This window comes from Bombina bombina, chromosome 1 (genome assembly GCF_027579735.1).
Source record: "Bombina bombina isolate aBomBom1 chromosome 1, aBomBom1.pri, whole genome shotgun sequence".
In the NCBI taxonomy this organism is placed as follows: Eukaryota; Metazoa; Chordata; class Amphibia; order Anura; family Bombinatoridae; genus Bombina; species Bombina bombina.
The window spans coordinates 1,536,465,010-1,536,490,501 of NC_069499.1; the positions used below are offsets into that span (position 1 = coordinate 1,536,465,010).

At 38.8% G+C, this 25,492-nt stretch overlaps 1 protein-coding gene across 1 annotated transcript in view; it reads left to right on the forward strand.

Annotated features, from left to right (window-relative positions):
• LOC128654585 (myosin-4-like) overlaps positions 1-25,492 on the forward strand; it is a 192,927-nt gene that overhangs the window by 144,380 nt on the left and 23,055 nt on the right. The window contains exons 31-33 of the mRNA XM_053708583.1: positions 1,890-2,014; positions 9,030-9,338; positions 17,877-18,080. Of these exons, the coding sequence (XP_053564558.1) occupies positions 1,890-2,014; positions 9,030-9,338; positions 17,877-18,080 (638 nt within the window). The remainder of the gene's footprint in view (positions 1-1,889; positions 2,015-9,029; positions 9,339-17,876; positions 18,081-25,492) is intronic.

A 25,492-nucleotide genomic window follows, 5' to 3' on the forward strand; every position in this document is an offset into this window, starting at 1 on the left:
AAGAACAAAATAGGGTTTTATGTCCCTTTAAGGACCATGCATTTTTCATTTGAACATCTCTACAATCTTACTACACTGTGTAACTAACTGACAATATATGGCAAATAACCCTTATGTATAATATTAAACATTGTTACTGCTTGTTTCAATATCAATTTTAAATCTCAAATTCTTTTTTTTCACGCATATATTATTGCTGAGTTTTCATAGGCGGAATGGAATGTTTAAGTTTACTGTATACCTTTAATGTAAGGGTCGTCTTGTTTACAACAATCTTAAATTGGAAACTTGTTTCTCAAAGTTTAATAAATGTAGAATACATTTTTACTAACAGGTTAGTATACATTTTCTTGGAGGAATTCTGGGTTTATTTTATTATGTTTTTATTATTATTATTGTTCTGCAATGCACTCATCCCTACTGTTCATAATCAAACATTTCTTTCCTGCAATGTCATTTGTCTGTAATGATCTAGTTCCTCCTTTATGTACATATAAGGGCCGAATTATCATTATGCGAATGGACATGATCCGATATTGTGGATCATGTCCGCTGCACATCGATAAATGCCAACAGCATACGCTCTCGGCATTTATCATTGCACCAGCAGTTCTTGTGAACTTCTGTTGCAATGCCGCCCCCTGCAGAATCGTGGCCAATCGGCCGCTAGCAGGGGATGTCAGTCAACCAGATCGTATTGAATCGAGTTGATTTCCGGCAATGTCTGTCCGCCACCGCCTCAGAGTAGGCGAACAGGTTATGGAGCAGTGGTCTTTAGACCGCTGCTTCATAACTTGTGTTTCTGGCGAGCTTGAAGGCTCGCCAGAAACATGAGGCATCAAGCTCCATATGGAGCTTGATAAATATGCCCCATAATCTAATATACAGAAATAGATATATAGGGGCCAATTTATCAAGCTCCGTATGAAGGCTCACCGGAAACAGAAGTTATGAAGCAGCGGTCTAAAGACCGCTGCTCCATAACTTGTCCGCCTGCTCTGAGGCCATGGACAGAAATCAACCCGATCGAATACGATTGTGTTGATTGACACCCCCTGCTAGCGGCCAATTGGCCGCAAATCTGCAGAGGGAGGCATTGCAAAAGCAGTTCTGGTGAATTGTATCGTATCATATGCTACATCTAGGGATGGGCGAATGTGTAAATTTTCGAATTTCGAATGTAGAACGAATGTTATTACCGAAATTCGAATTATAAATCCGAATGTCGATAAGAACGAATATTCTTAAAAATTCTAAAATCGAATGTTATTTACAGTTTTCGAATGTCACTTTCGAATTCGAATGTTTATAATTATATCGAATGTCCACATTCGAAATTTCAAATTTAACATTCTATTTAACAAATACTATTCATAAGTTCAATAGTTCATGTGGTAGGGAGGGAATCTAGTAAATTGATACATAATAGATACAAATATATAATTTCGAATGTTTCTATATAGAATATTGCATAATTCGAATATTACATTTAAAGAAAGCATTAGAAATACTATTACAAACATATAAATTCGAATTTTTCGAATTCGAATATTGCATAACTCGAATATTACATTTAAAGAAAAAGCATTAGAAATACTATTACAATCTAAATTCAAATTTTTCGAAAATAATATTTTCTAATGTAATCGTAAAATTAGAAACCGAACATTCGAAAATCGAATGTTAGAATGTTATGTAAACATTCGAAATTCGATTCGAACGAATAAATGTGTTAAAATTCGTGCCGTTTTTCGAATGTTGCCAAACATTCGCCCATCCCTAGCTACATCGTATCATGTCCGCTCGCACTATGTTAAATATACCCCATAATCTCAAGAGTATATTTCAGTAAAATAATCTTTTGTTTTTCTTTATTTTTGATAATTTAGAGGAAATCTCAGACCTCACAGATCAGATTGGTGAGGCTGGAAAGAACATCAATGAATTAGAAAAAGCTAAGAAGCAGGTTGATCAGGAAAAAATAGATCTTTTGTCAGCTTTGGAAGAAGCAGAGGTACGTGCTAAGATAAATGAAACAATGGTGTAGATGACAGGCAATAATGTAGCTGTAACATGTTATTATATGTTCCACATACAAATATATATGCTATAAAATGTTAAAATAAATTTAGCTTAATCTCTAAGCAGACAACTTTTGAAAAGTTATTGTACAGATAAATGCAAACCCCCCACCTGCAGCACACGGTTCTGGTTTTAAGGGACTGACTGAGACTCACTTAGACACGCCCATGCCCTGATTATATCCCAGCCCCTCCATATGTAGCTCCGCCCCTCCCACAGACACTCTGCCCCATTACCTACAAGCTCTTAACCTCAAATATCCGAAAATCATCTGTCAGATGTTGAGAGGTGTGTAAATAAAAAATAAACACAGTTTTATGTGTATGTGTGGTATATGTTAGAAATGACAAATGCTACATTGCAAAAGATCTACATGCAAGATAAAGGTCCTAAGAGTATTGCCTGGTATTTTGGGCCGAACAGACTTTTTTAGGTGGGATCAGGCTGATATACTTCAGGAGAATTAAGAGTATTTGAACTACTTACATATTAGCAACATTGTATTGCAGTAACCTTTTGAAAAAATCTTATTGCCACTGCAGCTATTAATGAACTACTACAATAACCCATCTCTGTGTAGAATCAAGCAGAATTCGACTTTTTAATTAATTTAATAACAGAAAATTGGCAAAATAAAATAATAAAAGTTTACTAAAAAGTTTTCCTTCTCACAATTAAATATTTTATATGACACTTACTAAACTTTAAAGCAACCTTGAGCAGCACTGCATTGACATTAAGGAGTCCATGTTTAAAATGGACACTGGAAGCAAAAAGGTAAAGCAATGGTAATCTAATTTCCATACACTTACCCAGAAGTCCCCGCTCCAGTGAAAACACTGATAGCTAAGGTTTTCTTTGGAAAATGTGTAGATGTCTTATGCAATGATCTGTTTTGTAATTTTACAATCTCAAAGTTTTGCATATCACTTTAAAGAGATATGAAACCCAATGTTTTTCTTTTGTGATTCTGATAGATGTTGGATAGCATACATAGGCCTAGATTTAGAGTTTGGCGGTAGCCTTCAAAACCAGCGTTAGAGGCTCCTAACGCTGGTTTTTACCTCCCGCTGGTATTTGGAGTCAGTCAGGAAAGGGTCTAACGCTAACTTTGCAGCCACGACTTTTCCATACCGCAGATCCCCCTACGCCATTTGCGTATCCTATCTTTTCAATGGGATCTTTCTAACGCCGGTATTTAGAGTCTTGGCTGAAGTGAGCGTTAGAAATCTAACGACAAAACTCCAGCCGCAGAAAAAAGTCAGTAGTTAAGAGCTTTCTGGGCTAACGCCGGTTTATAAAGCTCTTAACTAATGTGCTCTAAAGTACACTAACACCCATAAACTACCTATGTACCCCTAAACCGAGGCCCCCCCACATCGCCTCCACTCTATTAAACATTTTTAACCCCTAATCTGCCGCTCCGTACACCGCCGCCACCTACGTTATCCCTATGTACCCCTAATCTGCTGCCCCTAATACCGCCGATATCTACATAATATTTATTAACCCCTAATCTGCTGCCCCCAACGTCGCCGCCACCTACCTACACTTATTAACCCCTAATCTGCCGACCGGACCGCACCTCTACTATAATAAATGTATTAACCCCTAATCCACCTCACTCCTGCCTCAATAACCCTATAATAAGTAGTATTAACCCCTAATCTGCCCTCCCTAACATCGCCGACACTTAACTTCAAGCATTAACCCCTAATCTGCCGACCGGAGCTAACCGCTACTCTAATAAATTTTTTAACCCCTAAAGCTAATTCTAACCCTAACACCCCCCTAAGTTAAATATAATTTTTATCTAACGAAATAAATTAACTCTTATTAAATAAATTATTCCTATTTAAAGCTAAATACTTACCTGTAAAATAAACCCTAATATAGCTACAATATAAATAATAATTTTATTGTAGCTATTTTAGGATTAATATTTATTTTACAGGCAACTTTGTATTTATTTTAACCAGGTACAATAGCTATTAAATAGTTAATAACTATTTAATAGCTACCTAGTTAAAATAATTACAAAATTACCTGTAAAATAAATCCTAACCTAAGTTACAATTAAACCTAACACTACACTATCAATAAATTAATTAAATACAATACCTACAAATAAATACAATTAAATAAACTAACTAAAGTACAAAAATAAAAAAGAACTAAGTTACAAAAAATAAAAAAATATTTACAAACATTAGAAAAATATTACAACAATTTTAAACTAATTACACCTACTCTAAGCCCCCTAATAAAATAACAAAGACCCCCAAAATAAAAAAATGCCCTACCCTATTCTAAAATTAAAATAGAAAAGCTCTTTTACATTACCAGCCCAGAAAAGGGCCCTTTGCGGGGCATGCCCCAAAGAATTCAGCTCTTTTGCCTGTAAAAAAAAACATACAATACCCCCCCCAACATTACAACCCACCACCCACATACCCCTAATCTAACCCAAACCCCCCTTAAATAAACCTAACACTAAGCCCCTGAAGATCTCCCTACCTTGTCTTCACCACACCGGGTTCACCGATAGATCCAGAAGAGCTCCTCCGATGTCTTGATCCAAGCCCAAGCGGGGGGCTGAAGATGTCCATGATCCGACTGAAGTCTTCATCCAAGCGGGAGCTGAAGAGGTCCATGATCGGGCTGAAGTCTTCATCCAAGCGGGAGCTGAAGAGGTCCATGATCGGGCTGAAGTCTTCTATCAAGCGGCATCTTCAATCTTCTTTCTTCCGGATCCATGTTCATCCCGCCGACGCGGAACATCCATCTTCACCGTCGACTTCCCGACGAATGACGGTTCCTTTAAGGGACGTCATCCAAGATGGCGTCCCTCGAATTCCGATTGGCTGATAGGATTCTATCAGCCAATCGGAATTAAGGTAAGAAAATTCTGATTGGCTGATGGAATCAGCCAATCAGAATCAAGTTCAATCCGATTGGCTGATCCGATCAGCCAATCAGATTGAGCTCGCATTCTATTGGCTGATCGGAACAGCCAATAGAATGCGAGCTCAATCTGATTGGCTGATCGGATCAGCCAATCGGATTGAACTTGATTCTGATTGGCTGATTCCATCAGCCAATCAGAATTTTCCTACCTTAATTCCGATTGGCTGATAGAATCCTATCAGCCAATCGGAATTCGAGGGACGCCATCTTGGATGACGTCCCTTAAAGGAACCGTCATTCATCGGGAAGTCGTCGGTGAAGATGGATGTTCCGCGTCGGCGGGATGAACATGGATCCGGAAGAAAGAAGATTGAAGATGCCGCTTGATAGAAGACTTCAGCCGGATCATGGACCTCTTCAGCTCCCGCTTGGATGAAGACTTCAGCCGGATCATGGGCATCTTCAGCCCCCCGCTTGGGCTTGGATCAAGACATCGGAGGCTCTTCTGGATCGATCGGTGAACCCGGCGTGGTGAAGATAAGGTAGGAAGATCTTCAGGGGCTTAGTGTTAGGTTTATTTAAGGGGGGTTTGGGTTAGATTAGGGGTATGTGGGTGGTGGGTTGTAATGTTGGGGGGGTATTGTATGTTTTTTTTACAGGCAAAAGAGCTGAATTCTTTGGGGCATGCCCCGCAAAGGTCCCTTTTCAGGGCTGGTAAGGTAAAAGAGCTTTTCTATTTTAATTTTAGAATAGGGTAGGGCATTTTTTTATTTTGGGGGTCTTTCTTATTTTATTAGGGGGCTTAGAGTAGGTGTAATTAGTTTAACATTGTTGTAATATTTTTCTAATGTTTGTAAATATTTTTTTATTTTTTGTAACTTAGTTCTTTTTTATTTTTTGTACTTTAGTTAGTTTATTTCATTGTATTTATTTGTAGGTATTGTATTTAATTAATTTATTGATAGTGTAGTGTTAGGTTTAATTGTAGATAATTGTAGGTATTTTATTTAATTTATTTATTGATAGTGTAGTGTTAGGTTTAATTGTAACTTAGGTTAGGATTTATTTTACAGGTAATTTTGTAATTATTTTAACTAGGTAACTATTAAATAGTTATTAACTATTTAATAGCTATTGTACCTGGTTAAAATAATTACAAAGTTGCCTGTAAAATAAATATTAATCCTAAAATAGCTACAATATAATTATAATTTATATTGTAGCTATATTAGGGTTTATTTTACAGGTAAGTATTTAGCTTTAAATAGGAATAATTTATTTAATAAGAGTTAATTTATTTCGTTAGATTTAAATTATATTTAATTTAGGGGGGGTGTTAGGGTTAGACTTAGCTTTAGGGGTTAATACATTTATTAGAGTAGCGGTGAGATCCGGTCGGCAGATTAGGGGTTAATTATTGTAGGTAGGTGGAGGCGACGTTGGGGGCGGCAGATTAGGGGTTAATAAATATAATATAGGGGTCGGCGTTGTTAGGGGCAGCAGATTAGGGGTACATAGGGATAACGTAGGTTGCGGCGATGTACGGAGCGGCAGATTAGGGGTTAATAATAATATGCAGGGGTCAGCGATAGCGGGGGCGGCAGATTAGGGGTTAATAAATATAACATAGGGGTCAGCGGTGTTAGGGGCAGCAGATTAGGGGTACATAGGGATAACGTAGGTTGTGGCGGTGTAAAGAGCGGCAGATTAGGGGTTAATAATAATATGCAGGGGTCAGCGATAGCGGGGGCGGCAGATTAGGGGTTAATAGGCGTAAGGTTAGGGGTGTTTAGACTCGGGGTACATGTTAGGGTGTTAGGTGCAGACTTAGGAAGTGTTTCCCCATAGGAAACAATGGGGCTGCGTTAGGAGCTTAACGCTGCTTTTTTGCAGGTGTTAGGTTTTTTTTCAGCTCAAACAGCCCCCTTGTTTTCTATGGGGGAATCGTGCACGAGCACGTTTTTGAAGCTGGCCGCGTCCGTAAGCAACGCTGGTATTTAGAGTTGCAGTGGCGGTAAATATGCTCTACACTCCCTTTTTTGGAGCCTAACGCAGACCTTCTGTGAACTCTAAATACCAGCGGTATTTAAAAGGTGTGAGGGGAAAAAAGCATGCGTAGCTAACGCACCCCTTTGGCCGCAGAACTCTAAATCTAGCCGTTAGGTAGGCTCAGGAGCAGCAATGCACTGCTGAGAGATAGTTGCTGATTAGTGGCACATATTTGCCTCTTGCTTTTGGCTCTCCTGATATGTTCAGCTCACTCTCAGTAGAGCATTGCTGCTCATTCTACAAAGGATACTAACAGAATGAAGTAAATTGGACAGTTGTTTAAAAGGGTATGTTTTATCTTAATGATAAAATAAAAAAATGGGTTCCGTTGAGATGGCTTGAAATGCAATTCTGTTTGAAACATAAAAACATACGGCTAGATTACAAGTCTTGTGTTAGGGTTAAAAAGCAGCGTTGAGAGGTCCCAACGCTGCTTTTTAACGCCCGCTGTTATTACGAGTCTTGCAGGTACTGGTGTACCGCTCACATTTTTGGTGTGACTCGAAAATACCGCAAATCCACTTACGTCAATTGTGTATCCTATATTTTCAATGGGATTTTCCTAACGCCGGTATTAGTCTTCCTAAAAGTGAGCGGTACACCCTCTACCGCCAAGATCCCTAACGCATTTGAAAGTCAGTAGTTAAGAGTTTTATGGGCTAACACCGTAGTATAAAACTCTTAACTAAAGTGCTAAAAAGTACACTAACACCCATAAATTACCTATTAACCCCTAAACCGAGCCCCCCCCCCACACCCCAAACAGTTAAATAAAAATTTTAACCCCTAATCTGCCGAACTGGACATCGCCACAACTTTAATAAATATATTAACCCCTAAACCGCCACACTCCTGCCTTGCAAACACTAGTTACATTTAATTAACCCCTAATCTGCCATCCCTAATATCGCTGCAACCTACCTACATTTATTAACCCCAAATCTGCCGCCCCAACATCGCCGCCACTATATTAAATGTATTAACCCCTAAACCTAAGTCTAACCCTAAAACCCCCCTAACTTAAATATAATTTAAATAAATCTAAATAAAATTACTCCAATTAACTAAATTATTCCTATTTAAAACTAAATACCTGTAAAATAAACCCTAAGCTAGCTACAATATAACTAATAGTTACATTGTATCTAGCTTAGGGTTTATTTTTATTTTACAGGCAAGTTTGTATTTATTTTAACTAGGTACAATAGCTATTAAATAGTTATTAACTATTTAATAGCTACCTAGTTAAAATAAAAACAAATTTACCTGTAAAATAAAACCTAACCTAAATTACAATTTAAATATTCTCCATAAGCTGTCATACAACAACCTAGAAATGTAGTGATATTGAGGCCTATTTATCATATGTCTGTCGGACCTGATCCGACAGTGCGGATCAGGTCCGACAAACATCGCTGAATGCGGAGAGCAATTCCCCCTCCGTATTCAGCATTGCACCAGCAGCACTTGTGAGTTGCTGGTGCAACGCCGCCCCCTGCAGACTCGCGGCCAATCGGCCACCAGCAGGGGGTGTCAATCAACCCGATCGGGTTGAATTCCGGCGATTCCTGTCCACCTCATCAGAGCAGGCGGACAGGGTTATGGAGCAGCGGTCTTTCTGAAGATTCGCCAGAAACACGGGCCCTCAAGCTCCGTACGGAGCTTGATAGATAGGCCCCATGATATAAATTGTATTTTTAATTACTCAATATATAAATAAAGTATTTGGCCTTACAATCTCTATTGGATCTCTGCTTTATAAATCAATCACGCTTAAAAAAAAGATGTGTTTCAGCAGATTATTCCTGAATCTTTTACCATTTCCACATCTTTGGAATACATTTCCAATAAAGGTGGTAAGACCAATGCAGTATATGTATTTAACAATATGTATGAGAAGGCAAGCCTGAAAATTTATGGAGCTGATTTTCAAAAAGAAAACGGGTCATCTGGTACTCATTTGCCTTCAAAGCAATGTTTTTGTCTTGTAGGGAAGTCTGGAACATGAAGGAGCAAAAGTTCTACGGATCCAGTTGGAATTAAGCCAGGTAATATCAGAGGTTGACAGAAAAATAGCTGAAAAAGATGAAGAAATTGATCAGCTTAAGCGAAACAGTCAGAGGATGATTGACTCACTTAACGGCACTCTGGAGTCTGAAATTCGAAGCAAAAATGATGCTCTGCGAGCTAAGAAGAAAATGGAAGGAGATATTAATGAGATGGAGATACAGCTGAGTCATGCAAATCGCCAATTAGCAGAAAGTCAGAAGCAGGTCAAAAATATTCAAGCACAGCTGAAGGTAAAGTATAATAAACATTGCTACCTGAACTCTTTCTATTATCTCTTAAGTAGACTGATCCAGGTGATTGATAAGCCCTACTCTTGTTTTATTGTTTGCATGAGAGCAGGCCAGGGATGGACTTGCACATGCATCTACTAGAGCAATAATAAATATGGACAGCAAATGCAATTTGTATTCCCAGGCAGACCTGTGAACCTTGTCTATCCGGACAAAGATAAATCTGTCCTAAAGTATATTCCATTCTGTATGACAATGTATGTGTGTATATATGTATATATATATATATATATATATATATATATATATATATATATATATAAATATCCAGACACCAACTTATTCCCACAAACGGACACCTGCCTGGGTGCAGACTTGTAAAAGATACAGGAACCAAAAAGATGCACTCTCAGAACTTTTTTTGGGTGAAGTAAAGGTTACTTTATTCGGAACGTTTTCGGGGATCAAGTCCCCTTCATCAGCATAACAAACAGTGAACACAAACAAACTTATATAGTGTTAAGAAACCATATAAAACCATACCTAAATTGATCAGTGGCGCCAAAGCTCCGCCATGGAACGCTGCTTGCGTTCCACAGATACTCCAAGCCGGATGTAGTACATGTGTCACTTCCGGTAGTGAAATATAATACAACTATCGTGATCATTCTAACTCTTAATATTCGTGCAAAACACCAAAATACCTTGTCATACTAAGAGACCCCACTCATAAACAAAAATATCCTTATAGATGTCAAGTGTACATGCTTATATTTTAAGCCTAATGATTCTCAAAGTGACGTATCGAGACACAAGTTGCCATAGCAACTTATATACAAACTCAAAAGGACCGAAAAAAGGTGTTTAACAGCTTCGGTCAAGTCAATATGTGACTATGCTAATCAAACACAGTGCTGCAGTACTTGATACATCTACACTCAAGTGTATTAGATTGTGTGACCTTTAACATATATCTAGGCTATAATATGACTAAAGTGTAAGTGACAGTTGACAAGATGTAATGCAGGTAGGAGATCATGCTCACGCTATGTCGCCTGTTTGGATATTACACAAAAATAGTGTTTTGGTGAGTGATCCACACATTATTCAGGAACACAAAAAAAATAAAATCTCCACTGTACTTAACTCTATAATGTGCATACATATTCTCATATACTAACATACCAGATGTGTGGAGCTTAAATGACAGATGTATATTATAGCACATAAACTTTTACCTCTGTACACTGTGCTATACATAACCTCCATAGGTATATAGGCCCAGGTAAAAGACATAAAAGCACACACAAGAACACGATACAAAATGGAAATGAAGAAATAACTAAGAAAAAAACAAAGAAAAGAACATCGGTGTCTATATTATACATAATATAGTACACCTACAGGCTGTATTACTACATCAAATAAACCTATGTTTGCCAGGAAAAGTCTGCAGTGATTGATCACACTATGCCATAGATATTAATTCTAATTGAATGTGCTCCCTTCACAGTTATGGGACCTCATGCGTTATGGCATCCATGATATTTCTATACGTGACCCTGTGGATGTGGTCACTGGGATCAGCGTCCTCTTTAAGTGTCATCCGAGATCAGTATCACTTGCTCTATTCATGGAATGTCCTTCCTGGCTCTTCCTGAGGATAATATTGCATAGAGCCACACAATGAAAGTACTCTTGTTTTTCCTCAGTCGGCCCTGTAGTGAAGATACCGGTCAGGTGTGTAATGCGTGGGTAACCACTCTAACAACCCGACTTCCACAAGATCACTGAGGATACAAAAGATTCCCCATGGCTTGTGCTGTGTAACCAGACTGGACGGGATGCCAGAAATGGAACCCCTATCAACAGCCCGAAACACAGATTCATAGTGGTTCAAAGATGAACCCCAAGTATGTAATACACATTTAGACCGCACTACATGAGGACTTTGAAGTCAGGTATCGCATTCAGACCTCCTGGGTGGATTGTCCCTAGACGGTACATCCATTGTGCCTCCCGCTGTAATAGTATTTTATTCCGGTCACCACCCCTGTCCAGAGGGGGGACATGGTCAATCAGCGTATACCTGATAGATGACACAGGGTGTTTCCTCAGCGCACAATGTCTCGCTATGGGTTGATCAGAGTCCCCAGACTTGAGTGCCAACCTGAAGGCATATCTGTGGTTCGCCATTCTCTCTCTCAACGTGCCCGACGTTTTCCCCACATAAAATCGGGAACAGGGACACACCAAGAGGTATATAACAAATGTAGTTGTACATGTTATAGAATGTCTAATGACATACTTCCAGTTGGTATGTGGGTGATGGAACACTTTTGTGCTGATTAGCCCATTGCAGGAGGTACAGCCTAAGCATGGATACGATCCCTTTATGTTAGTCTGGGTCCGAGGTCTGTAACTAGCTTTAGGGTCTGTCCTGACCAATAGGTCCCTTAAATTCGTACCCCTTCTGTAGCCAACCATTGGTGTCATATTTTTGCTGAAGGGCAATTTAGGATTCGTGGCCACTATAGGCCAATGTGTCCGAAGAGCTTGACCTGCTTTTCGAGTGGTAGGTGAAAAGGTGGTTGCCATTATCAGTTTTTCTTTCGAAGTTTGTCTGGATTTCTTAATAAGAAGATCAGCCTGCGTGTATTGTGACACCTCTCTGATCATTTCCTTGATTAGATGTGGTTTGTAGCCCCTTTGGGCAAACTTCTCACCCATCTCAGTCAACTGTGAGACTCCTAAGGCATTATCCGAATTGTTTCGTATGGTCCTAATCATTTGGGACTTCACAATGCCCTTAAGTAATGCAGGGGGGTGACAACTATCGGCTAGTAAGAGGGAGTTTCTATCCGTTGGTTTATTGTATAGTGTCAACCCTAGACCATGTGCTGTCTTGTGTATGTTTAAAGGGACAGTCTACACCAGAATTTTTATTGTTTTAAAAGATAGATAATCCCTTTATTACCCATTTCCCAGTTTTGCATAACCAACACAGTTATAATAATATACTTTTAACCTCTGTGATTATCTTGTATCTAAGCCTCTGCAAACTGCCCCTTTTTTCAGTTCTTTTGATAGACTTGCAGTTTAGCCAATCAGTGCCTGCTCCCAGATAACTTCTCGTGCACGAGCACAGTGTTATCTATATGAAATACGTGAACTAACACCCTCTAGTGGTGAAAAACTGTTAAAATGCAATCTGAAAGAGGTGGGCTTCAAGGTCTAAGAAATTAGCATATGAACCTCCTAGGTTAAGCTTTCAACTAAGAATACCAAGAGAACAAAGCAAAATTGGTGATACAAGTAAATTGGAAAATTGTTTAAAATTACATGCTCTATCTGAATCATGAAAGTTTATTTTGGCCTAGACTGTCCCTTTAAGTCAAGAAAGTTAATGGCTTGTTCATTTGCCGTAATCTTAAACCTGACCGTGGTTTCTGTACTGTTGAATGCATCAAACCACACATGGAGATCATCCAGGCCCCCTCGCCATATCAGGAAAATATCATCTATGTACCTACGGTAAAACACAATAGATGTGTCACTTTTTCCCCATAGGTACAAATTTTCAAAATGTGACATGAAAATGTTTGCATACGAGGGGGCCATGGATGATCCCATGGCAGTACCTGCTGTTTGCAAATAGAACCTGTCTTCGAACCTAAAGTAGTTTTTATGAAGACAAAATTCCATTAATGACAGCACAAACTCTACAGGAGGACCCTCATATAGCGGATTATTGATGAGATGCTCCCTAACGGCCTCCAATCCCTCTGTGTGCAGTATAATCCACAGGGTCACGTATAGAAATATCATGGATGCCATAACGCATGAGGTCCCACAACTGTGAAGGGAGCACATTCAATTAGAATTAATATCTATGGCATAGTGTGATCAATCACTGCAGACTTTTCCTGGCAAACATAGGTTTATTTGATGTAGTAATACAGCCTGTAGGTGTACTATATTATGTATAATATAGACACTGATGTTCTTTTCTTTGTTTTTTTCTTAGTTATTTCTTAATTTCCATTTTGTATCGTGTTCTTGTGTGTGCTTTTATGTCTTTTACCTGGGCCTATATACCTATGGAGGTTATGTATAGCACAGTGTACAGAGGTAAAAGTTTATGTGCTATAATATACATCTGTCATTTAAGCTCCACACATCTGGTATGTTAGTATATGAGAATATGTATGCACATTATAGAGTTAAGTACAGTGGAGATTTTATTTTTTTGTGTTCCTGAATAATGTGTGGATCACTCACCAAAACACTATTTTTGTGTAATATCCAGACAGGCGACATAGCGTGAGCATGATCTCCCTCCTGCATTACATCTTGTCAACTGTCACTTACACTTTAGTCATATTATTGCCTAGATATATGTTAAAGGTCACACAATCTAATACACTTGAGTGTAGATGTATCAAGTACTGCAGCACTGTGTTTGATTAGCATATTCACATATTGACTTGACTGAAGCTGTTAAACACCTTTTTTCGGTCCTTTTGAGTTTGTATATACGTTGCTATGGCAACTTGTGTCTCGATACGTCACTTTGAGAATCATTAGGCTTAAAATATAAGCATGTACACTTGACATCCATAAGGATATTTTTGTTTATGAGTGGGGTCTCTTAGTATGACAAGGTATTTTGGTGTTTTGCACGAATATTAAGAGTTAGAATGATCACGATATTTGTATTATATTTCACTACCGGAAGTGACACATGTACTACATCCGGCTTGGTGTATCTGTGGAACGCAAGCAGCGTTCCATGGCGGAGCTTTGGCGCCACTGATCAATTTAGGTATGGTTTGATATGGTTTCTTAACACTATATAAGTTTGTTTGTGTTCACTGCTTGTTATGCTGACGAAGGGGACTTGATCCCCGAAAACGTTCCGAATAAAGTAACCTTTACTTCACCCAAAAAAAGTCCTGAGAGTGCATCTTTTTGGTTCCTATATATATATATATATATATATATATATATATATATATATATTTATATATATATATATATATATATATATATATATATATATATATATATATATATAAGCAAGATTCTGGGATCCAAGCACTCACTGTTAGTGGTATGCGCCTGGGTGCACTCTATGGTAAATAGGTAGAAACTTCTCAAAAGGAAGAGGCACTCACAGGTCTTAATATGCAAAAAGTACTTTTATCGATTCATAAGTTCAGTCAGTCTGAACTTATGAATCAATAAAAGTACTTTTTTGCATATTAAGACCTGTGAGTGCCTCTTCCTTTTGAGAAGTTTCTATATATATATATATATATATATATATATATATATATATATATATATATATATATTATATATATAAAGTTCAAAGTAGACAAGCACTCCAGAAATCCAAATCACATGCCCAGGGTGCAGCAGATAGGTAAATAGAAAGTAATGAAGAGTGCCCTCACCAGGACTTTTCAAAGTTTTATTCTAATTATGTGAACGTTTTCGGGGGATTAGCCCCTTCCTCAGACATACAAAATACAATTTTTGTCTAAGGAAGGGGCTAATCCCCCGAAAACGTTCACATAATTGGAATAAAACTTTGAAAAGTCCTGGTGAGTGCACTCTTCATTACTTTCTATATTATATATATATATATATATATATATATATATATATATACAGGCAGGTATATATATTTATATATATATATATATATATATATATATATATATACTGTATATATATATATATATATACTGTATATATATATATATATATATATATATATATATATAATATCTTCACTGTTACAAAAATTAAACGTAGATATGTCTATAGCCGTGGCCGGACTGTTATCCGACGGACATTTTGATTATATCAGAGCTCTCTGGAGCGTATCTGCCCTTGGCCGCACTCAGAATATATCTGTCTTTAAAAATATTTACATTTTGCATAAAATGGATTCCATCTATCATTCAGGGAAGGGCAACTATTTCAGCAAATTTTCAATATTCAAACTACTCATTGGTAATTAATTTTTATCATATATTTGCTTAATTTATTTGCAAACATTCACAAGACTGCTGTTTCTTACCCTCACTGCCACCTCTGAGTTGGCAGATATAAATCCCCAAACACATTTGTTTGGAGTGATTGACAGGCCCTTCACTTGCGTGATTGTTTGCGCGAGGGAAGGGGGCAACTGCAAAGCCAGACGGACAGTTTCCCAAGTTGGGAACCCTTTCTGTACGCAGCTTTTGTACATGGAGCCTAACGTATTTAAAGGGGCAGTGAACACCTTGAGATTTCTATATAAAATGTTGAGTTATGCTTAAAAAAATAATAACTTTGCAGTGTAATTTAATTATTAATTTATGGGGCTTGTAATGCGTACTGCATATTTCTGAAGGCTAACCCTATTACATATTTCCTAATATCCTATTTCTTCCTATCTTTCCATAATGGGCTTTAATATACAACTGCAAAAAAAATGCACTTTGTACTAACATAATGACTGTGGCTAGCCGTATTGTCTGCAGACTAAAGTCCAGATTAGCTCATCCAGATAAGGCAAGTGCTGGGTGGAGTTTGACTATTAAAAAACAATTAAAATAATTTGTTCTGTCTGGTTGGGACGGGTCTCTGTACTGTCTGGTTGGGACGGGTCTCTGTACTGTCTGGTTGGGACGGGTCTCTGTACTGTCTGGTTGGGACGGGTCTCTGTACTGTCTGGTTGGGACGGGTCTCTGTACTGTCTGGTTGGGACGGGTCTCTGTACTGTCTGGTTGGGACGGGTCTCTGTACTGTCTGGTTGGGACGGGTCTCTGTTCTGTCTGGTTGGGACGGGTCTCTCTACTGTCTGGTTGGGACGGGTCTCTGTACTGTCTGGTTGGGATGGGTCTCTGTACTGTCTGGTTGGGACGGGTCTCTGTACTGTCTGGTTGGGATGGGTCTCTGTACTGTCTGGTTGGGTTGGATCTCTGTACTGTGTGGTTGGGACGGGTCTCTGTACTGTCTGGTTGGGTTGGATCTCTGTACTGTGTGGTTGGGACGGGTCTCTGTACTGTCTGGTTGGGTTGGATCTCTGTACTGTGTGGTTGGGATGGGTCTCTGTACTGTCTGGTTGGGATGGGTCTCTGTACTGTCTGGTTGGGTTGGATCTCTGTACTGTGTGGTTGGGACGGGTCTCTGTACTGTCTGGTTGGGTTGGATCTCTGTACTGTGTGGTTGGGATGGGTCTCTGTACTGTCTGGTTGGGATGGGTCTCTGTACTGTCTGGTTGGGATGGGTCTCTGTACTGTCTGGTTGGGACGGGTCTCTGTACTGTCTGGTTGGGTTGGATCTCTGTACTGTCTGGTTGGGATGGGTCTCTGTACTGTCTGGTTGGGATGGGTCTCTGTACTGTCTGGTTGGGATGGGTCTCTGTACTGTCTGGTTGGGACGGGTCTCTGTACTGTCTGGTTGGGTTGGATCTCTGTACTGTGTGGTTGGGACTTGGCTGATATGTTATTCTATAATTCTACACAAGGTGTTTTTCTTTAGCTGTAATTGTTTCAGCCTCTCTAAGAAATTGGGCCTAATCCAGACACTAAAGTCCTAACCTGTTCCTGCAAATCTATAGGACCTAAACAGCACATCTCCCTCACTGTCTGGGGTCTAGAATATATACTATAATCTATAGCATATATACTTACAGTATAGTGTACAATAGTTTAAACTACTAAATAGTATAATCTTCAATGCTAAGTGTTATTTTGTATTTTAGTTACATCTTTTACCTCTTGGCTTTATTAACACAATGTACCTGTTGTATATTTCTTCAAGAAAGTAGAGTCCAGTGACAAGTCTAGAAGTTTGCTAGGCATTAACAGTCATTGTTGTGGCAATTTCCAAAGGCATTAGCTGTCATAAATTTGCAATATAGTCCCTGCTTACATGTCATTTTGTTTAAGTAGGGCAGGGATAAGGTAGGTGCATGGTGGTACAATGTAAATTCAAATATGAAAACGAGGAATTAATTATTAAAAATTAACCCCCCCCCCCCCCCCTACACCCATATAAAACCCCAGCCTTAAAGGGATATGAAAACCAAATGTTTTCTTTCATGATTCAGATAGAGCATGCGGTTTTAAGCAACTTTTTACTATTACCAATTTGTCTTTGTTCTCTTGGTCTCTTTATTTGAAAAATCAGGAATGAAAGCTTAGGAGTCGACCCATTCTTGGTTCCGCACATGGGTAGCGCTTGCTGATTGGTGGTTAATTGTAGCGACCAATCAGCATGCTCCACCCAGGGTGCTGAACCAAAAATGGTCCAGCTCCTAAGCTTAAAATCCTGCTTTTTCAAATAAAGATACCAAGAGGACGAAGAGCAATTGATAATAAGAGTAAATTAGAAAGTTGCATAAAATTGCATGCTCTAGCTGAATCATGAAAGAAAAAATGTAATTAATAGTTTTCGGCTGCCCTAACTTTTACCCCTAATCTAAGCATGATTTTGTAAGTAAGGTTGTGTTCATTGCTTGACTTTTTTTTTTATAAGGATGTGCAACTGCAGATAGATGAACTGGCTCATGCAAATGACGATCTGAAGGAACAGGTAGGTCTTGCAGAACGTAGGAACCTCCTACAGCAGACAGAGATAGAGGAGCTACGAGCAAGCCTAGAACAGACAGATCGGGCACGCAAAGTGGCAGAGCAGGAACTCCTTGATGCTAGTGAGCGTGTGCAACTGTTGCATACTCAGGTATATTCATTGTTTCATCATCACACACTTCCTTTCCATTTTACAGATCTGCACTTTTAAACTGTATCTGAATCACATATTTATTCTGTGCACAGTGTGTGTTTTTGGGGCCGGTTCCTTGATTAGAGTGTTTTCACTGCTTTTATCAGTAAGACTCACTTATCTGTCTTGTCAAGTGTAGCCTAGTGAGTAGGTTTGCCACCTTAGCCATGTTTTCCTGGACACTTATGAGTTATACATCCCGCAGGGTGTGCAGGTAGGAACATGCATTTAAACACTGGTGAGCGCACAAAGAGTGACACTGAACAGCACTATTCATGTTCCTCTCTGCACAACCTGCAGCAAGTATAACTGAGGTGGCATTAAACATCTAATGATTTTGTGTAAATATGTGCTTTTTCCTACGTTTACTAGTGAGGCCAAAAAGCAAAGCCTATAATCATTTTAAAAATGCTGCAAATAGGCCAAACACAATGCTATTAGCTATTTGATTTGCAGTAAAGGGACAGTAAAGTCAAAATTAAACTTCCATGATTAAGATAGAGCATGCAATTTTAAGGAACTTTCTAATTTACTGCTATTATCAATTTTGCTTTGTTCTTTTGGTATCTTTATTTGAAAAAGCAAGAATGTAAGCTTAAAGGGACACTGAACCCAATTTTTTTCTTTTGTAATTCAGAAAGAGCATGCAATTTTAAGCAACTTTCTAATTTACTCCTATTATCAATTTTTCTTCGTTCTCTTGCTATCATTATTTGAAAAAGAAGGCATCTAAGCTTTTTTTTGGTTTCAGTACTCTGGACAGCACTTTTTTATTGGTGGATGAATTTATCCACCAATCAGCAAGGACAACCCAGGTTGTTCACAAAAATGGGCTGGCATCTAAACTTACATTCTTGCATTTCAAATAAAGATACCAAGAGAATGAAGAAAATGTGATAATAAGAGTAAAGGAGTAAATTAGAAATGTGCTTAAAATTTCATGCTCAATCTGAATCACGAAATAAATTTTTTGGGTACAGTGTCCCTTTAAGAGCCGGCCCATGGTGGTGGATCCAATCAGCAAATGCTACCCAGGTTCTGAACAAAAAATGGGCGGGTTCTTAAGCTTAAATCCCAGCCTTTTAAAATAAAAATACCAAGAGAACAAAGAAAACATGATAATAGGAGTAAATTAGAACGTTTAATTTTGACTAGGCTATTCCTTTAAAGGAACCTGCATTTTGGCATCTCTAGGGAGTGTGGGGCAGATTCATTTTTACACAAAAGCAGGATTTGTTTATTGTCCTTTTCATTTCTTTTTCATTTGTTTATTGTCCTTTTCATTGTCCTTTTCATTTCTTTTTCATTTAAAGGGACACTAAACCCAATTTTTTTTCTTTCGTGGTTTAGATAAAGCATGCAATTTTAAGCAACTTTCTAATTTACTCCTATTATCAATTTTTCTACGTTCTCTTGCTATCTTTATTTAAAAATCAGGAATGTGATGCATAGGAGCCGGCCCAATTTTGGTTGAGAACCCGGGTTATGCTTGCTTATTGGTGGGTAAATGTAAGCATCCAATAAGCAAGTGCTATCCATGGTGCTGAACCTAAAATGGGCTGGCTGCTAAGATTTATATTCCTACTTTTAAAATAAAGTTAGCAAGAGAACAAAGAAAAATTGATAATAGGAGTAAATTAGAAAGTTGCCTAAAATCTCCTGCTCTATCTGAATCATATAAGAAAATAATTGGGTTCAGTGTCCCTTTAATTTATAATTCATTTTAAAATATTCAAACTAAATTTTTAGGAACCCGTCCGCTCAGGACAAATATATCTCACCTGCTACTTAAAATATACACTTCTTACTCTGTTGTGAGGTTTGGGTTTACTCTTTTTTATTTCTTTATATTTTTTTCTAATGACACGATGAGTCCACGGATCATCATTAAAGGGACAGTCTAGTATAAATTAAACTTTCATTATTCAGATAGGACTTTTAATTTTAATCAACTTTCCAATTTACTTTTATCATCAAATTTGCTTTTTTCTCTTGGTATTCTTAGTTTAAACTAAACATAGGTAGGCTCATATGCTAATTTCTAAGCCTTTGAGGGCTGCCTCTTATCACATACTTTTTAAATCTCTTTTCAACACAAAGAGACAGAAAGTGCATGTGGGCCATATAGATAACACTGTGTTCAGGCACAGGGGGTTATTTAAGATTTAGCACAAAACAATGCTAAATTTATGACAATAGATAATAAACAGTCACAGTCATGTGATCAGGGGGCTGGAAGAAGGTTCCTAGAGAGAAGGTAATCACAGAGGTAAAAAGTATATTGATATAAATGTGTTGGTTATGCAAAACTGGGGAATGGGTAATAAAGGGATTATCTATCTTTTAAAACAATAACAATTCTATGGTAGACTGTCCCTTTAATTACTGTTGGTAATATCACTCCTGGCCAACAGGAGGAGGCAAAGAGCACCACAGCAAAGCTGTTAAGTATCACTTCCCTTCCCACAACCCCCAGTCATTCTCTTTGTCTGAAAAGAAGATTCTTCAATCAAGAGTTTATTATTTTAAAGCAGAGCAAGCTTGTTCTGCTCTTTCCTGGGGTTTAGCCGTAGCCCATGTCAGTCTCTTCGGTAGAGCAGTGGTGGCTTTTAAGCAATTGTGAACTCCCAAATAGTTGTTGCTGCCCTAACTTGAAAGCCTGAGTAAGATTACTCAGTCTTCCTTTTTTTTCCACAGGTCCATGTGAGGGAGAATGCCTCTCAAACCGGGTGAGGAGTGGCTTCCTATCATACCGGTTAGGCTGTCCTCCTGCTGGTCGGCTGGATTGCAGGTAAGTGCCTTTTGTTCTCTATATAGGGGGACTGTGCACTTATGACATATACTGCAGCTTTCTTTGGGACATAATATATCCTATAGGTTGCAGGCACTATTGGGACTAAGGGTTAATACTTTCCTGTATACTAGTACAGGTAGCCCTCAGTTTACGCCGGGGTTAGGTTCCAGAAGGAATGGTTGTAAATTGAAACCGTTGTAAATTGAAACCCAGTTTATAATGTAAGTCAATGGGAAGTGAGGGAGATAGGTTCCAGGCCCCTCTCAAAATTGTCATAAGTAACACCTAATACATTATTTATAAAGCTTTGAAATGAAAACTTTAAATGCTAAACAGCATTATAAACCTAATAAAATAATCACACAATACAGAATATATAATTAAACTAAGTTAAATGAACAAAAACATTTGCTAAACATCATAAAACTAATAAAATAATCACACAACACAGACTTCACTTGCATTTTTCTGCAAACAGTTCTTTCTATGCATTCCAATCTGGACTGATTTATAGACAGGAAGATCTTGTTCCTTTGGAATCTGCTCGATAGCTCAGGTCTGGTTAAACTGATTAATTTCAGCTTGCTTGGCTTTGCTGCAACACAAGCGGACAGCTCCACCTACTGGCTATTTTAATAAATGCACTGCTTTTCAATGCTTTTCAATAGCAGTCACATGACTAAAAAAAAAGGTTGTTATTCTGAAACGGTGTAAATTGGACCGTTGTAAAACGAGGGCCACCTGTGTACCCTATTATTTTGTGTTGGCTCTGGTACGTTCAGAAGCTTATCTGGGTAATCCCTTTTGTCTCATGTGTATTATTCATTTGTAATGGATATTTTGTTTAGAGTTCTTTTTAGGTTTATTGAGCTTGCTCCTGATTTCTAATAGGCTTAAGGAAAGGGCTTAGGTCTCCTTAATGGCTTTCTTTTATTTACTGAGGTTGGAGACTTGTATACAAGGGCTGTCTTTTTTATCGTTTCTGCTCTGTATGCAGAGCGATTTCAATGGTGGGAATTCAGATAAGTTGGATCTGAGGGCACACTCTGTTTCTAACTGCGCAATTATTGTTGATACGTTGCTTCCGATTGCAGGGGGAGTGTCTTCCAAGCGGCGCCATTATTAAGCCGATTTTTCTTACTAATTCATCATGTAGGACGTCTAATCTTGGCAATATTATTCCCTACAGAGTTGTTCTTTATTTATCATGTTTCTCCTCATATGAGGCGCTGAGGAGCTGCGTGCTTTCTGTTTTCAGGAAATGTTAATGTTATTGTGGACTCAATTCTCCTCCTGCTTTAAAGTTCTATTAAGCTCTATAAATGTATGAGCTCTGCTTTCCCTGCCTCTGGTTTACTTGTCCCCTCATTCTAAAAGTGGGTTCCGTGTAGGGGTTATGAAAATAACAATATTTTTGCTCTTAAAGTTACATTACACATTGTATTTTAATTCCATTCTGTGTAGTGAGCATTCCTTTTTAGGAGCTGGAGACTGTTGTAGACATGCCCATTATATTCAGAGGTCCATATTGATGTTCCTATGTGTTGCTTACCTTAATTGTCTAGTTAAGGATTTAATAGACGTGTTATATTATAATTTTTATCCACTGTGGTTAGTAGTATTTCTCCTGGAGTATCTACCCAGTCTTACAATATATGTTTATTGGCCCTGGTGGACCATAATATGAAAGAACATTTATGTCTTTTTTGTTTAGAGGCTCATATTTGTTTAGAGCCTCATATCCTTCAGGACAAATAATTAGTTTTATCTAATGTCTTGTCTTCTGAAATACAGATCAGTTGTTACATGTTGATTCTCATGTCTCCCGGGATGGTGCTGTTTAGGCAATGCCACAGCTTTCTCCTCAAGTGTCCCAAGCCTCTTTGGCATCACATACAGTGCCCTGCGGTTCCTCTCAATCTCCTGGAGGAGTGTATTTACCTATAGATTTGTAGCTCAGGTATCCTCTGCGATATCTGCAGCTTTATCTGTGTTTCCTTCCTACAGGAAAAATGCAAAAGGACATTTGAAGATTTGGATAGTAAGGTTTCTGCCTCTCATCTGCTACACAGGTTGCTCTCTCTCTCCTAAGTCGGGTGAAGGGAATTCGCCGGTAGCTTCTGTGATTAAAAATCTCAGATGCGGACAGTATAATTCCTTCATCTGATGCTGAAGTGTTTTCCTTCATATGTATGCTTGCACACCTCGTGTACTGTTAAAGGAGGTTTTGGCTACTTGGACGACATTGATACCCTTGTCTTTGTCAACCTTGAAAAGTTTTGTGAACGTTATCATTTATATGATGTTCCTTCCTGGAGGAAGCTTTTTCTAGGCGTACCTTGGATATTCTCACAGGAATAGGATAAGCTAGGGATATCTTTCTCCCTGTCTTACGTCTTTTCAAGGATCTTCCTATCGCTGTCTCCATTAAAATGCACAGTGCCTAAAGAAGAGAGGGGCCTCGCTACTATGGCTCAGAGATCTTCGATCCCTTTAGAGGGTACCTGCTCCTTTTCGGATCCATAGATAAGAAGCGGGAGGTTTAATTGTTCATTTAGAGCAATTACTTGTCTTATTAAGCTTGTGGTGCTATCCGCTGGGCGTTATGGCTAATGATTTGGTCAGCTGGGAAGCCTACCTATGGCTTAGTTGTACAGCCTAGGCTTTATAGTGCTGCAGTTGCAGGTTAAATTTTTTCCTCCAAAATCATGCTTCTGCCGTTTTCCTTTCAAGGATGAGTCCTTCTTTGGACTTGTTTTGGCAGAATATCTAGGATTTTTTTTTTTCCTCTCTCTCTGCAGGCTACTGTCTAGCCAACAGCAAGTTTTAGTTGTCCGGTAAATGGCTTAACTCTTTACAACCAGTAGGTTGGGAGTTCGGATCTAACTGCAGCTGAATCTCCTTCACTTTTCAGTGATTTGATTTAGGAGGGAATTGGTCTAATGATTTCCATGGGACATCATTCCTTTTTGCTAATTCCATAAAAGGGGAGAGCATCGGATCTGTCTCAAAGGATAGATATAGATTAGTCGACAAGAGTCTCTCTACTGGAGTAATTTTCAGGAATATCTCTCATTGCTTGTGCTTCTGGAGATATTCCTGGGTGATGTGACCATGGATGCCAACCTGCTGGGCTGGTATGCTGTCTGGGTCTCGTTAAGATTATGGACTCAGAAGTGTCTGCTCTTCTCTTTAATATCTGAAGTAGAGAGCGATCTTCAATGCTCTTATAGCTTGGCCTCTTGGCCTCAGTCGTTTCTTAGTTTGGTTCCAGTTGGGGAATGTCACCTCAATGGTTTATTTCAACCAACAGGGAGGATCTAAGGTTTCCTTTGCCATATAGAAGGTGACTTGGATTGTTCAGGGGCGGAAGCTCACAATTGCTGTCTGTCATCCTCTCTCCAGGCATTTGAGAGTTGTACTTCTGAACAGACAGATATTTTCTCCCGGGAAATAGATTCTTCTTCTGGAAGTGTTCTCTAGGTAAACCCTCAAATGGGGGGTCCAGAGTTGACTTCTGAGGGCGTTTTTGGCAGAACGCCTAGTTTTAAAGGTGTGGTTCACTGTCAAGTTGTTTTTTTATTGGATTACAGTCTGTCATGCCTGTTTACTCTGTTTGTTTTCCTTCCACGAGTCATTGCTCGTATTCAACAGGAGAGAGTGGCAGGGATTCTAATAGCTTCTCTGTGGCCTTGTAGGATCTGGTATGCAGACCACCTGATAATGTTGTCTCTCCACTTTGGTGACTGTACCTGAGGGAGGACCTTCTGAGTCAGGGTCCCTTCTTCATCTAAATCTAGTTTCTCAGATGCTGCCTGCTTGGTATTGAACGCTTGGTTTTGTTTAAGCGTGGGGTTTCTGAGTCAGTCATTGAGATCATGGCTCAGGCTTGCAGGCATTTTTTCGAGGGGATTGCCATAGACTATGGCGTACTTATCCTTATTGGTGTGAAGCCGAGGGCTTCTCTTGGAGTGGAGACAGGATTTCTAGAATTTTGTCTGTCTCTAGGTTGTCTAGAAAAGGTCTGTCAGTACCCTGAAGGGTCAGTTTCTGCATTGTCTATTTTGCTACATAATTTTGTGGCAGTCGTGTCATCTGTGCAATACTTGTCAGGCCTGGTCAGACTCAAGCCTGTCCTTAAGTCTGTTGCTCTCCCTTGGAGCCTTAACTTTGTTCTTAACCTTGTTTTTAAGGTTTTGCTGTACTTTCCATAGATATTTAGTGTTATCTCAGAAGGCTTTACTCTGCTCGGAGAGTCTCGGAACTCTCAGCTTGGCAGTGTGTTTTTTGTTTTATCTTATCTTTCTTTCAGATAAGGTGGTTCTTTATAGGGATTTGTTGTTCCTTGTCTAGCTTGGGTATTGATTCCCAACAGTAATTAATGATGATCCGTGGACTCATCGTGTCATTAGAAAGAAAACAAAATTTATACTTACCTGATAAATGTATTTATTTCTTGACCCGATGAGTCCACGGCCCGCTCTGTTTATTCAGACAGTCTTTTTGTTTTGTAAACCTCAGGCACCTTTGCACCTTGTGTTACTTCTTTTCTCTCCTTTTCCTTTGGTCGAATGAC